The sequence below is a fragment of the Grus americana genome, chromosome 1 (assembly GCF_028858705.1).
Source record: "Grus americana isolate bGruAme1 chromosome 1, bGruAme1.mat, whole genome shotgun sequence".
NCBI classification, from domain to species: Eukaryota; Metazoa; Chordata; class Aves; order Gruiformes; family Gruidae; genus Grus; species Grus americana.
In genome coordinates this window covers 189520270-189536130 of record NC_072852.1, presented here as the reverse complement: position 1 = coordinate 189536130, position 15861 = coordinate 189520270, and the positions used below count along the sequence as shown (strand labels likewise).

Here is a 15861-nt window from a genome sequence, read left to right as displayed (position 1 = left end):
TACAGTTTATCAGAGGATGCTCTGATGGATAACTGCAAATACAATTTCAGAATGGATACAGAGGTTAGATCAAGTTATAAGACCTTGCCTATAGCAAATACTTTATTTTTTTATTTTGCTGTTAAGAAGAAGGGAACATAAATATTGTCCAAAGGCAGCACTGTTGTTTGGACGAAGTACCCCTTCAGAAAAATAATCCAGACCTTGTCCTCCATTCCTATACAGACTTCTTAGTTTGACAGCCGAGAGGATCTGGCATGATTTTTCACCTTCTCAGATGGGTGCACAGAAGTTTAGTACCCCTTCTCTCACCTCTAATTCCTTAGCCAGTTAGACAAATTGCAGGGCACAGCAATTACTGAGAAGTTTAACAATAGTTTTTACTGTAAGTATTTACCACTTCATGGAAAGGCAAAAGTAGTTTTGCAGTTCAGATGCACCTGTCTTAAGCGTTCTCAAAAGTCAGAACTCTCCCAAAGAAAAAGGTTGCCTGCTCCCAATGATACTGAATGTAACTATATGTTGTCTGAAGGTCCTTTTGGAAATCCAGGAGTACCACAACACCACATAATCCCAACTGCCCTGGTCCCAGCAAGAATGTAACAATGGTCTTGCTGCCCAGATTTCCCGCTCTCTTGTTAAATTGATCATTGTCAATGGAAACATGTCCTGTCCTGAAGTTCAAACTGATTTTCTGGGGGAAGCAATTGCCCTACATTACTGCATATGCACCATATCATACAGAAAATATTTAAACTTGTACATATAAATCTTTCAGGAAAAACACACACTACACACCTCCTCTCACTGACGTTCTATGGAGCAATAAAGAGGTCTGGTGTTTTACTTCTCAGCAGGGTTTTGGTTCTTCCATCATCTTTCCTTGCTGCTTCCCAATTACCTCTAGATCACCTACATATTTCTTCCTATATATATCAATGACAAGGGCAGAGTGCTTAGTGAAAGCAAATTCCTAATATTTCTGTCTTTTAATCTGTGCTCCTCCTTGGAGGAGCTCTACATGCATAAGGGTCAGACAGCTTAGCTGTTTTGCACTTGGTGGTAGATTCCATGTTCTCAGAATCCTGTACCTCCTTCTGTAGATCTCCATCTGCGTGTAGGTAAATCTCCATTCACTACCAGGAAGTCAGCAAGCCTAAGGTCTGAATATAAAACCTGAGGTCTTGCATCTTTTGCAGGTCTGCCAAACTGCAAAAAATATGTAATGTTCCTTCCTCTTCCCTAGAAAGCATATATTGTCCTCAAATAAAAGTCCTCATACCAAAGGGAATTCCAGGCAAAGGTTGAAGACACTGTGTACAGAATGGATACTCTGCTATTTTTTTCCCATTTAGGTTTTCTCTCTCATACATGCATCCCAATCAAGGTTTCTGTTTTTTAAAAAAATTACATCTTTGAACTTAAGTCCACAACATTAAATTATGCAAAGCTAGAAAAATTGTCCTGTCCTTTCTTAGCAGCATATTCTCTCTTCTCTAGCTTTTTCCTACTTATTGTTTGAATGCTTTGCGACAAAGGGAGAAAAAAAGTCAAATGGACAAGAGTTAACTTCTTCCACACCAGACCATCCTACACTAAATAAAGAATTCAGAGATGTAAAACTTTCATCAAAAGGCAAAGAAAGTTCACAACACATACAATAATGTCCAGAAGCCAGCTCCAATCAGTTTATCATTTTTATGACATCTAGCAACAAGACTGCATGAGTATTTCAGAGTTACAGCACATAATCTGAGATCCACACATTACTATTCACAATACTACAATGACGACTTCTAAGCCTAAGCTTCTGTTTTTAAAGTACAGCTTCATCCAGCACACCTTAGGTGTCTGGCAAAGCAAAAAGCAGTATTTAAATTTATCTTGTAATGATGTGGCACTAACAAATCCAGTATTTTTTTATTTTTGCCACCCAGCCCCTTTTTTTCACCTTTTTCTTCTGTTACATGATGTATGTACTGTTTAACATCCGCACACTTCAGCAGCAATGGGCAACTAGGGTAGTCTGAGTCTAGCACAACTTGATCAAGTGGCTGGAACTTTCCTTGCTGCTGAAAATACATCAAAGGGATTATAAAGGCATCATTATAATGTTAAGACACATACACACACTACACATATATAGAAATCTATATGCATACAACGGCCATGGCTTTAAAATAAAGGATTTAAAGAAGATCATATTTTGAATGGTAACATATGATGCATTCAGAAACTGATTACAAAGCAAAGTATAAATATTTATTTCAAAGCAGTAAATACCTGCAAAATGCTGAACTCTTCAATTACTGCACTTAAAAGACCAAATTTAAAACAACATGGGGAGAAACTAATGTGAAGTACAGCAAAATTTTTTGGAAGATGACATAAGACACAGTAGTCAGTATGTGCCAATAGTGTTTTAGACCAAAACCTATTGGATTAAACCCAGTGTCATAACTTCCATTGAAATTTTGCTTTTCCTTCCATAAAGATAAATCTCAAAGGAGCAGGGCAGCTTCTGGAACACAGTATTAACCTTTCACCTCTGCAAAGTCAATTCCAGTTTGGCCAGATTATGTATATAAAATGATTTTGGCACAACTTAAATAGCCCCACACATGACAGAACCATCAAACAAATTTTGCCGTTGCCAAACAATGCATAATCATTCAGCACAGTTTGGCACAACTGGCAGCCCTCCCTTTGGAAAGATCCTTTAGCGCATCAGTACAAAGACTCAGTGAGCTCTCCATCCTTAGAGAGCGCACGGTCTCAGGAGCCAAAGCTGAAGTCATTATACTGGTCAGCAGGAAAAAAACAGCACTTGGGTATACTGCTCTCATTATTAATTAATCCTCTTGCTAGACAGTCTGAGGCTTAATTAAGCAACCACCCATTGCTAGAGCACAATAAAAACAAGAAAAAAAACCCAAACCAAAATAAAAAAAAAACAGAAAGGTTTTAAAGGTTTTATTCTCCTAAAAAAGAAAAGGCACAGTAACAATGGCAAAAAGCATGTTATAAGAGGCAGAAATAAAGCTGCAATAAACTGTTTCCTATAGGTAACGTACCTGCACAAACCTGCTTGTGTCCTGAAGCAAGACAGCCACATTTACGTTGTGCAGGGGCACAGAGCCTAAACCAAGAAAGTCTGCTGGATAGGAGATGGCTTTGCCCAGAAGACATATTAAAGCAACCCTGCATCACCCTATCAAAACCAAAGGATGGTGCAAAGGATGATCCTAAGATACCCAGTGGGTACCTTGGTAGTCATTAGTTCAAGCCAGAAGTGACTGTACTGCATTCAGGCTGGCCTTGCATGAGGTAGCTGCAACGTAATCCTCAAGACTTCCCCTTTACTGAAAAATACGCGAACTTAGGCAGGGCACTGCAGGAATGCATGTGCCCTTATTTGGGATCCAGAACACCTCTATGCATTTATCTGACACCATGCCTGGCCTAGAAAACAATGTACCAAGAAAGTAAAGGGCAGTACAGGACTCTTCCCATGCACAGAAACAGCAGGGACAGTCCTCTGTTCAGGCTACCTCAGCACTCTACCACATAGACAGAGGATATTTACTATTTCCCTAATTTAAGTTCTGCATAAAAGCTTCCAAAGAGATGCTGAATTCAAACACAGCACAGTGCCTAGAGAATGAGCTAAACTATTCCTTGTGAAATGACTTCTTCTGATGGGCCACCCTGAAGCAGGAACAGACCACAGAAATACAGAATACATTTGCACATCCTATACCATAAATAATTTAAAAATAATTACAGAACAATAGGCTACTATTACAAACGTCTAGTAGGACTTCATTTCTTCACCATACAAAAATTGTTCTCCTGCACTCTCCACTTGCAATCTAAAGCAGAAAATAGCATGCAACCTTATAGGAAATGCTCTTAGAGCAAAACCTCCTAGGATGCATAAAGTGAAATTACTGCCTCCATGAAACAAACAAAAAAATCAACATGCACATTTTTTTAAATGCCCTTCTTTCCACAGGCAGATAATAAACAATAAATCAATAACTTTGCCTATGCCTTTTGATACACTTTGGAAATTTAAGTGAGATTTTCCCACACACATAACTCAAACCATTTATTAATTATCCAACTTTTGGATACTTGATCATCCCGTTGCTGTTCTATGATACCACATCTTTACAAATACTGGTTGTAAAAAGACAATGTTTCCTTTCAAGTTCGAACTGCCACAGAAATGTTTCTTCTTCCTCCTCCATAGCATCTAAATTATTCTTTCTTCTGCCCTTCTTTCCCAAAATCACTCATCTACTGATGCCTCAAAGGGTACTAGTTTGCTTTACTCTGCTGACATCCCATCATTTTAAATTCAATAGTTCTGGGATAGGCTCTCACAAAACGACAAAAGAGATTGTCTGCTTCTCTTAAAAAGGAGGTGAATAGAGTTTGTTGAGATTGCAAGCTGACTCCTGGAATATATTTTACTGACCAAAAAACTTTACACAAACAAAAATGGTTCTAGGCTGGGCATCTAAATGCAAATTAAATTCCCATTATTATGGAAGCCTCTCTTTGTAAAATTAACATAAATTCTGCAGAAAATGAAGTCAGAAATAATGCTTTCTCCTAAAAATTGCAGTGAAAAAATAAAGCAGGCTTACCTCCTTTTCTGCCTTTATGAGGTAGTAAAGTATCAGAAACAAGGGGTCCATCGGTGTAACAAACAGCAGGCGCCCATCTAAGTGACAGGTATGTAAAAGTAAGTTTAGTACCAAGAGGCACAATATACTGGCCTTTTTTGGGTTTTTAGGATGTTTTTCAGGAATGTGGGTAAGAGAAGGAGAATTACTTTTTTCAGTAAGTATCCCAATATTGTAATAAAATGGGCAGGAAAACAGTATTTCTGATTTTATATTAAAAATACAGAGAGAACTCAATTCTTAACCCTGTCAAACCAAAGCACTCTGCTGGCTTCAAGCACTCTTAGTTTTGCTTTTTTCTGGACTATATCAAAACCAGCAAAATTGAAGCTGCCCTCTATTGGCAGATTTGGGTGGTACAGAAACTTGTTTTGGGATACCAGATCTATCCAGTATACTCCACCTCAAACTGGACAAGGCAACACTGCTGGCGTAAGAGGTGGGATGGGCAAGAAAGAATTTCAAGAACTAGTTAAGTTAGAGCTGCCTCTCATCTGTAAGGGGAGAATCTGCATGCAGTCTCCTACTATAACTAAATAAAGTTAAATAGATCACAAAATATGGCTCACCATGTTGTATTCAAAGTTACACACAAAGGAAGAACTTGGTCTCCCACTGAAATAGACACCTCTGCTCACCTGGAGCTCATTGCACAACAATGGCTTAGTCAGGCTTTTTGTATAATTGTAGATAATTGAAAACAATGTAGCATCAAGGAAATTCACTAATGAGACCAAATAATTGATGACAAATTGACATTCATTAGCAAACCAAAAGCAAATAAATGTAATTTTTTTTTGTTTTAACTCACATGATTAAGATAATTAAAGAAAAGGAAATCTTATCGCAATGGTCCTAAAACCAACAAAAGATGGGGTGGGAAGAACATGCTTTGGATATAGCTGATACCCAGTCTAACATCTGTATTACTAACATGATGCATTGAGTGAGGCAAAGCAAGCACCAGAACTTAGAAACCTGAAAGCTTTGATAGTAAAACTGGAGGGAAAAAAAAAAGACTAGCCACTTTCTCAAAGCCTCCATTTAAATGCTTTCCACTGTACCTCCAGGAAGAGGTATTTTTATTTGTTCTAAACAGTTCAGACTCACTATTGTTGTATAAAGACCTCTGCAGATAACAAGATAATTTGTTTTAACTGCAAACGCACAGCTTTTTTGTGGTGTTGTTCCCCTGACTGTTTCAGAGATGCAGCAGCCCTAACATTCAGGAACAATTTTTCCCCCTGTATCTTTTAAAGAAAACGGAGGCAATGATTCCTTAAGGCAACTGGCTCTCAAGGGCCAAAATACAGGTTAGAAAGGGAGGGGGCGAATACAATGTGGACATAATTGGGAGCAGGGAGCAGACCCAGTCTTTTGGCTCAGTCCCAGGTGGAGCAAGGAAAAGCTCACAGACATACTGCTTGCATTGCTATATGCACCTGCAGAGGATGTTTAAAAGTTAACACACGCTTTGGGATATTACCATTAAAGAAGGCATACGTCTGCTGGGGTTGCTTTTATTTATTACTATAAATGGTCTTTTTCCTAGTTAAAAAAAGGACAAAATAAATATATCCTCATCTCCTGAATTAATACTTATTGCTTGGTCTATGGACATGCTGGCAGAGAAACACTACTCCAATGACATCCTTACTGATAAAGGATTATTAAACCTGTCACAAGCAGGAAAGTTTCCTCCTCATTTTCAGAAAGGTGAGCTAAGATCAGAGAATGTCTGGGATGGTACATATAGATGAGCTCACTTCAGAGAAAACACTGAAACTGCACCTTCAGACAGGAGGCCTATCCTGAGAACCCAGTACTCACAACAGGGGACTACAGAGGTAATTAAAAGAAAGCAAGACCATACATTCCAATTCTTGGAGCTCTAACACACCGCTCTGCTTAGCTAGCTAAGGCCTTCCAGCCCTTTTTCTCTCCTGTAGGATAACACGTATTTTACTTACACTGAGGACTTGCTGGTCTGATTGACAAGGCAAGCTAAGTATTTTATGGCACTTCAGTTTAAATACAATTGAATGACTTTCCCCCGCACCCTCCCCCTTCCTCAAAGGCAAATGAACATCTGTCTAACTGAGGCTGCCAAAGGCAGCCTTTTAAAGAGACCACAAAGCCCCCAGCCCTGGTTAAATCCAGATGGCAAACAAGTGTGTCAGAAGGTGGGGATGTGATGCAGCATGCCTCAAACAACTAGGAAAAACACCTGTAAATTTACTAGGAGAAAGAGGGAAGGTCTGTGTATGAACATTAGTTACAGTTGGGGGAAGGATACGTTGTATTACTCACCTTGTTGAACAGTCTGACCTATAAACCAGGAACGATATTCCTCATGAAAAGCTTTTACTTCAAACAGCTGCTGTGCACCACTATTGAATAAGTAAAGGGTTGCTTCCCCTGTTGAAAAGAAATCTGGTTTGTGTTTGTAAGCTTTCACAAAAATCAAAAGAATACCCAATAAGTCTGAAGAATGCGCCTTATATACATACAGACACACAAACATACACACATTCTACATAAACTTACTACAAAGAAAGCTCAGACAAAGAAAACTATTATATACAGATGTTCATTTACTAGCTTTATAAACCAAACTGAATTTGAATCAATACATAAGATGTACGAATAATTCATCTTACAACACAAAGCCTTTGATCCAAACACAAAACAAAATCACTCAAGAAATCAGCTTTTGTCTGTACTGAAGGGGGAAGGTGGAAAACAAACTCCTTCCAAGTTTGTCTCCAAGATATCAGACTCTGGATTAGGGGAACAAAAGTCTCAAACCTTTAAGTGACAATTTGAAGTAATTTTTTTGTGTGTGTGCATCAAAATGGATTGCTGATGACTCAATATGGGTAGACAAAGAAGGTGAACAAGGAAACTAAAGGGAGATGCTTTGAAGTGCCCATCAGAGTCTTGATAGTTTGGAAAGGAAAAGGAAAGCTTTGTTTTAGGCCACTCCATAGCACAGCTCTGCCGTTTCACATTAGTTCTGGGTTACAATGAAAGGGTGACAAATATATTGCAAACAGGATTGGCATTTTCCATATCTAAACCAGAAAGTTGCCAGAACCACAGAAGGGGTCACTGAAATTTGGTCAGCTGAGTCTGGTCCTGTCTTGGTTATCAATCCATCTTCAAGAGACAAGAACAACTACAACACGGCAGTCCTACTCCAAACACATAAATTGCAAAGCTGCACTGACTTGCAGATTATGGGCTGGCTCAAAAAAGTCTCAATGTAAGCCCCTGCAAGCTGATGTCAGCACCGCCTTCTCAGTCTGCGGAGATCCCTAGGTGCGGATGGAGGTCAGCTAAAATGGGCAGACACATCTCTTCCCAAAAATGACTGATAATGCATTTTTCCCCCTTTATCCAAAAGGCTGACCAGATGTTTAACCTCACCTAAGGATACAGTTTCAGTTCTCTGATAATTTTTCTTTTGGGAGGGGGAGGAGAGAAGAGTAGATACAAGGAGGAGCAGAGGTTTCAATCATTACCATGTGCTTCTCAGCAAGGGTCTACACCACAGTTTGATCAACACCAGACGTCAAACTACTCACAGAAGTGCTCACTGAACAACTTCAGACTCCTATCAGTGAGAGTGCTAGCCAAATGCAGTGGTGAGCTACGAAATCCTGGGAAAGGGACCGTTCAATTGCCTAACTCCAGTTCCTTCATTTATTTATGTTAAAAGGACAGTCACCACAGGTTCCCAACAGTGTCGTTAGATAGAAACTCTAGGGAATGGAGAGAGAACCTAGGCAGCTTTGCTCACAACTTTACCACTTCAATTAGTTGCTTAAGTCTTCTGGTGTGGTTATTTCCCTTCTTTACATTCAGCACTTTGAAAAATGCTTCTTGTGATACTTCTGAATTGCAGGCTGAACCTAATTTGTAGTCTTTGTAAGGGATAGAAATTTTGTCCTTTTTACCTGTCTATAAAAAGGACCATGCATACTTTTATTTAATAAAGTGGTTAGCATGAATTCTATAATGTGCTGAGTCCTTCAGTGCATATTTATACAATATCTGGCATCAACAATTCATCTGTTAAACCCGAATGCAAGGAAAATACATTAATAGGGTGTTCTCAGTCCTTCCATCTTCAGACGCTACACTTATAATAGGCTACATAACTGAAAGTTTATGCAGGCCTATAAATAAGCTCCTGTAAATTCTGAAGGAACACACCCAGGCAATCATTGTACTTCAGGTTTTCCCCAGAAACCTTTCTCAAGATATCTGATTCTACAAGGTAAACAGATCTCTTCGTCCACAGAGAAAAGCAAATTAATATCTACGCTTTTAAAAATGCAAAAAATTAGAAAGCCAATATAATACAGCAGGTGGAAAATATCCATGGCTATATATTCCTACTGTAAATCTGAGCAATCAAACAGGTATCATGATGAGTGATTTCACATTTTGTATCTATTGTTTTTAATTATTTTCCTCTTTCAAAAACAAGGAGAAGTTACTATATTGTGACATTAAAATGTACCTTACAACTTTGGTTACAAACATATATAAATGAGCAGTGAATTTCAAAACAAAAACATACAACTTAAATCTACAGAAAACGAGCTTACAAAAAGAAAAAAAAAACAGCATGTGTTTTTCAACAAAATATGTTAACCCTAACAAAGGCCTTGCAAGTTTCTGTTGCAGTATCTCATACTCCAATTATTACATGACTCACATAATAATAACAAATCCTTGACAAAAAGAACAACTGGGCTAGAAGAAAGTTAACTGTGGGATGGTGGTGTCATTATATCACCTGCATTTGCTGGTCTTTCCAATGTATTCTGAATTCAAAGTGCCTCATCATCTATTAACAAGAAAAGAGACACCACTACTTGGACCAAGGAAAGAAGAAAATTAGATTTAAAAATGAAAAGACTCAAAAAGATTGGTAAGTATAACTGAATCACTTCTTCTAACTCTGACTATTTATTTTATAGCATAATATGAATGCTATGAAGCCTAAATTTGGATTGAAAAAAAAGTTCAGACTCAACACCCAACACTGCAAGCTCCCCAAAACCAATGCACTTAAAAACAGAACTTAAATTACACCTCTTCTTTTGTGCTGCCAATATTCCTGATGAATAAACACTTCAACCAATTAAAATTATAAAATAAATCCTAAATGTTTGCACAGCATTAACTATCTGGCATCACCAGCAGTATCTTTGGCACATAAGACTTATACTATCATCATTATTTCAGCTTGCAAAATATGAATCTGTTGGTGGTGGAGGGAATCAACCAGAACATTAACAGGCTAATGTCACAATTCCAAAACTTGCCTGTGCTTGGATTGCGCAGTTTTGTAAACAAAGGTTCGCTGTCAGGTGTCTTAGGGGGGTCAGTAGCAGCCTCTGTAAGGGGAGAGGAAAAAGTTAGGAACTTGTAAGTGGAGAAGTATTTCACATTCTGCCATGCTTCTCCAAGACATTCAGAATTAATTAGACTGACACTTTTTCAAAACTCACATATTTTCTGCCTAAAAGTTATATGCCTCAGCCCAAATTCGTCCTACCTGATCAAGGCACCTAAATTATGATTCCAGACTTCCTGGCACTCTCTATCTGCCATAGGAAAGATATGCACCTGGGGATGATTTAGGTTTTGAAAACCACTTCCCCCTAGAGAGCCTCAGGCAAGACAGCTCCAAAGTTTGACATCTCAGTTAAGTGAGATGAACTGATATGTTGCCCTGATTAGTCAAAAAGACAATGAGAATGCTTTGGTAATTTAGGCCAAGCACAGTGTGGACATCAGAAAGTTAAAAGTGCAAAAGGTAAAATATTTGTGGGAAGAAACAGTGGTTATCTAAAGCTTTCAGGAAGTCAGATTAATCAGGAATATGGGGCAGGAATTGTCTGAGTGGTTGTTACTTCTGTGAAAAATATGCACACTTGTTTATCTGTTATGTATAATCTTGAAAAATAAAGAGTGCATTTAATTCCCCCCTCAGGAAAAAGAAGGTGAGAGAATAGAGCACCTCTGGCTTAAGCCTTGTGACAGTTGTTCTCTTTTCTGTGTCTTTAAGCAAAAAAAAACCCAGAAAACCAGAGCCATAAAAGTAAGATTTCTCTGTGAAATTAAAAAAAAAAAATTACAAAGGAAACAGCTCCCACAAGGATGCTGATTCAAGTCTGAAAAAACATCTATAAGGATCCCCAGTTAATTACATTCTATCCAAGTTCTCTTTGTAGAGAAAGTCTAACTTATATTTATGAAAACAACTTCCCACATCTGAGTGAAGAGCAACATGACAGCATCATCTTTCTCAGCTTGCACACTGCCAGTTCTGTCCCAGTTCCTTTCATAGAGGCATTCATCAGAGCAAGGAAAATGACTAAAGCATTTCACATACATAACCAGTATCCAGACCCCAGAGAATGGACTGACAGGGATCAAGCTGACATTTTCGTTATGGTGCTGCTGAGGAAAGTAGAGAAGAGCAGCAGAGGCGGGCTGCACAGCTATTCACGAAAGAGGCTGTTGGAATGAACAGAAGTGCCACATCGTCCTTCCCCTTTCAGCAGCATCCAGGCTTGCAGAGAGGGACACAGCACAGTTCCGTTCTATGGAAAACAGGGAAGTAGGAACCTCAAGTACAACCAAAAATAGCTGTCCTCCACTCTGGCTGAAAGCTTATCCCCAACACACCTCAGTGGCAAAAAAAGCCCCAAATAATGCTCATCTTTCACATCCACTCCTGTTTTTTCAGTTGTGTCACTAACAGAAATTGCCCATATAAAGACATCAGCAGGGCTTAAAAAGCAAGTGCATTTTGTGATAAAGTGTTGGAGGATAATAGTTCTCAGAGTGGTTCGGAGAATTTACAGTCATTTTCTTCCCCTGAATTTTTAGCTGGGTCTTCAGATGGATTGAAAAAGTGCTTTAAAAAGTTTCAATACAAGTTGAGGGTTTTTAACTAAAAAGTCCGTATTTGCTAACCAGACTTGCTTCATATGCTGATACATAAACACACACGGTTGTCAAGCTACATTTGCCCTGGCAAAGGCAGACTTCAAATTTCTAGAGCTGTGTATATTTCAATTCTTGACCACAGTTTAACATTAGTGTATTTTTTGTTACTTTTTAGAACACTACAGTGATTAATGACAGTGAAAGAAACACACTGCATGTGTTTACTTTGATGTGTTTCACATGAACATGTTAAAATATACACACTAAATGTGAGTTTCAAAATTTAAAACAAAAAGCAAAACAAAAAAAACCCCAAAGGAACTTCTAGCGCTCTGCTTTCTTCATGCATAGATTTATGAATGCTGGGAATGAGTCCAGCTGAGCCCTAAGTTGCATCTTGTATAACATGGACAATTAGAGTAGACAATCCTTCCTAACGTAGCTGTTTTTAATGAAGTTCACATCTTTATTTAGTTGATATGTTCTTTTCCTAACCTTCTAGTAATACACTGAATTTATGCACCCCTGCTATGCCTGGGAGACACCTGCACATAGGGACCACTCAGCATAACAAACCCAAGGGATACACTGTCCCATCTCTTCCTCATCAATCCTCTGCCTTCCCAACCCAATAAATGCCCTCCATCACTAAGGCCTGCCCCATGCTATCCCAGGCTCAGCACCCTCTGCTCAGCACCCTTTGCTCTGCCCCTTTGCATACACAGCCTGGCCCTGTGGCTGTCTTGGCTCAACCAGTAGCTCTTTGTCATGTGAAGACAAACACAGCTCTGCCCATTTACTTCTTTGGTTGTCCCCAAGCTCCATGGGGTTCATCACTGCACAGCAGTAATCACACCCTAATGAACAGTCTGATTTGCAGCCTTCAGTCACAGTATCTTGTGCTGATGGGATCGGACTATACATCACATTCTCCACACAGCCACCACAGAAGATGGTTTACCAGAAGGGAAACGCACATAGACTCATCACAGAATCACAGAATGGTTTGGGTTGGAAGGGACCTCAAAGACCATCTAGTTCCAACCCCCCTGCCATGGGCAGGGACACCCTCCACTAGACCAGGTTGCCCAAAGCCCCATCCAATCTGGCCTTGAACACTTCCAGGGATGGGGCCTCCACAACCTCTCTGGGCAACCTGTGCCAGTGCCTCACCATCCTCACAGTAAAGAATTTCTTCCTAACATCTAATCTAAATCTACCCACCTTCAGCTTAAACCCATTACCCCTTGTCCTATCACTACATTCCCTCATAAACAGTCCCTCTCCAGCTTTCCTGTAGGCCCCTTCAGGTACTGGTAAGCTGCAATTAGATCTCCCCAAAGCCTTCTTTTCTCCAGGCTGAACAACCCCAACTCTCTCAGCCTGTCCTCACAGGAGAGGTGCTCCAGCCCTCTGATCAGCTTTGTGGCCCTCCTCTGGGCTCGCTCCAACAGCTCCATGTCTCTCCTGTATTGGGGCCCCCAGAGCTGGATGCAGTACTCCAGGTGGGGTCTCCTGAGAGCAGAGTAGAGGGGCAGGATCACCTCCCTCGACCTGCTGGTCACGCTGCTTTTGATGCAGCCCAGGATACAGTTGGCTTTCTGGGCTGCAAGCACACATCGCTGGGTCATGTTGAGCTTCTCATCAACCAATACCCCCAATTCCTTCTCTTCAGGGCTGCTCTCAATCCATTCTCTGCCCAACCTGTAGTTGTGCTTGGGATTGCCTCAACCCATGTACAGGACCTTGCACTTGGACTTGTTGAACTTCATGAGGTTCACACAGGCCCACCACTCAAGCCTGTCAAGGTCCCTTTGGATGGCGTCCCTTCCCTCCAGCGTGTCAACTGCACCACACAGCTTGGTGTCATCACCAAGGCTGCACTTGATCTTACTGTCCATGTCACCAACAAAGATGTTAAACAGCGCTGGTCTCAATATCGACCCCTGAGGAACACCACTCGTCACTGGTCTCCACTTGGACACTGAGCCATTGACCACAACTCTTTGAGTGCAACCATCCAGCCAATTCCTTATCCATCGAGTGGTCTATCCGTCAAATCCATGTCTCTCCAATTTGAAACAAGGAAGTCATGCGGGACAGTGTCAAATGTGCACACATACAAGAAGAAGGGAAGGAGTGGGCAAAGGCAAAAGTGATTTCTTTGAGTTTCTTTCAGAGTCAGTTTCCTCAAAACATAGGCAATACCCCACTCCATTTCCAGGGGCACATGAAGCATATTTTTGTTACAGATTGGCTCTACTAGATGTCATGTTGGCATATAGAAAGAGGCCATTGGGAGAATACCTGCTGGGAAAACTGGATACAATGGCCTTAACGTGGCCTTAAGGGTGAAGAAGGCCCTATTTATCTGAATTTAAACACTTCATGACTAGGAAAATGCTGAGCAAGGGATTTTTGAATTTAGGTGTCCAAACCTAACTTGTGTGTGGTCTGGCCTTTAGTCAGGAAAGGTAACTGGATTTCTTTAATGTCATTACATTTATCAGTCCTTATATTCGGGCAAAGATCTCTTACAGCTAAACAAATAAAGACTTCTTAAAAAGCAGTACTGCAGCAATTTTCTAGTAAAACTAAGAATTAAACTAGGTTTTGGGGTTTTTTTCATTTTAGGATTCACATCCAGACAAGAAATAATCTGACAAAAAATAAGCAGACAAAAGGGACATTACAGAAAGAGCTTTTTTTTTTTTTGTTAAATCCTAAAGGAAAACATCAGATGATTGCCACTACGCTTACTACAAGTTTCCATAGCGCAGCCCTGAGAAACTTGTTCATCTACAAGAATAATAAGTGAGAGAGGTAAGACCTTTCTGACTATTATACTCTCTACCAACTGTCTTGCAGCTGTAAGCTGCAGGTAACACACTGTACAGGTCAGCTTACTAACAGAGGTGCCAGTATAGCATGCTGTTCTCCTCGGACAACATTCACTAGAAGGATAAAAAAAAACCTGATACAAGGGTACAGAGGGGTTCAATTAATCCTGTTCCAAGGAGGTATCTCAATTAGCAAGCCACTCTCTAAACTGTCAGGGAAGACAGACGATGGGCACTTCCAGGAGGCAGATGAACTCACCGAAAGCCTAAACCCACCTGTATCATCCCCTGCAAGTATATGCCTCTGCCTCTACTCAGCTTACAAACACCTCCAGCAACGCACAGTCTAGATGCAGTACCGCTACAGCTTATACCAGAGGGAGTTCTGAGGTAGTAAGCACAATGCAGGACAATTAAATGCCAACACTGGGCTGATGAGTATGTCTACTTTGCTTAAGTTGCAGTCTACTGTTCATTCACTATTAACCAAATCACAGAAAGTCCATCTAAAAATGTGGGTGATATATCCATCAGTTGTACTGGAGTCTACAGACAGAACCTCAGAATCCTGAAGCTGAGCAAAAGAGACTATAAAAGCTTAAACAAAGCTTTCCATTAGAGAAAAGGAGAAAAGCCTATCGTATTTCGTGGAGGTCAGACATACAACCAGGCAAATTCTATAAAATATATAAACAGAACAAAGTGAAAATGAACCAGCTGTCAAAGGATTTCTGGCAATAATTTCTTCCACAATGGATAGATACGAGGCACTAATGAATATGGCCATTAAAAAAAAAAAAAAAGTGTTAGCTGGTACAGCAACTTGAATAAATTGGAAAAGAACATAAAACTCCCACTAAGATCTATGAAACTGTTAAGGATGATGCAAGGTCTATTCACTTTTTTTTTTTTAAATTGCTTGTAGAATACTATATATAACAGACTAATATCAAGTTATATGGAATTCCCACGCAAAAAGCTGCCAGCCAAGCAAGCAAAAAGGCTGTAAATATCTGTCAATTGCGTAAGAGGAAAAAACCCTCTGAGAGCACAAATTTCCCTACCACCATCACCCTGCAGAAAAACAGGATTATTTAAAAGTCTGGAAATATAAAGTTAAGATTTCATTTAAAAACAGATATTAAACCATACGTCACCTACACAAGTCTTTTCCATTCCCTTCTTAACTTCTAGCCATGCACGAAAGGTGTGTCAGATGGAGACATTATGATGAAGCCCATTAAATGGACATTTTATGGAAGACTTTAAACTATGTAGCCTAAGGGTACAGCTATGTTAGATCTAATAATCAGTTTGTTTACGTTCTTTTTAGAATCAGTCAACCCTGAAGTAAA

The 15861-nt window shown here is 39.8% G+C and overlaps 1 protein-coding gene across 3 annotated transcripts in view; it reads right to left on the bottom strand.

Annotated features, from left to right (window-relative positions):
• The window catches only part of RNASEH2B (ribonuclease H2 subunit B), a 44568-nt gene that overhangs the window by 21762 nt on the left and 6945 nt on the right, over positions 1-15861 (bottom strand). For 2 of the 3 annotated variants that reach the window (XM_054837318.1, XM_054837303.1), the window contains exons 2-5: positions 10034-10105; positions 7005-7112; positions 4656-4732; positions 1952-2072 (exon numbers count right to left, since the gene is read on the bottom strand). In XM_054837318.1, coding sequence (XP_054693293.1) covers positions 1952-2072; positions 4656-4732; positions 7005-7112; positions 10034-10105 — 378 coding nt within the window. The remainder of the gene's footprint in view (positions 1-1951; positions 2073-4655; positions 4733-7004; positions 7113-10033; positions 10106-15861) is intronic. The other variant, XM_054837308.1, reaches the window with a different exon arrangement.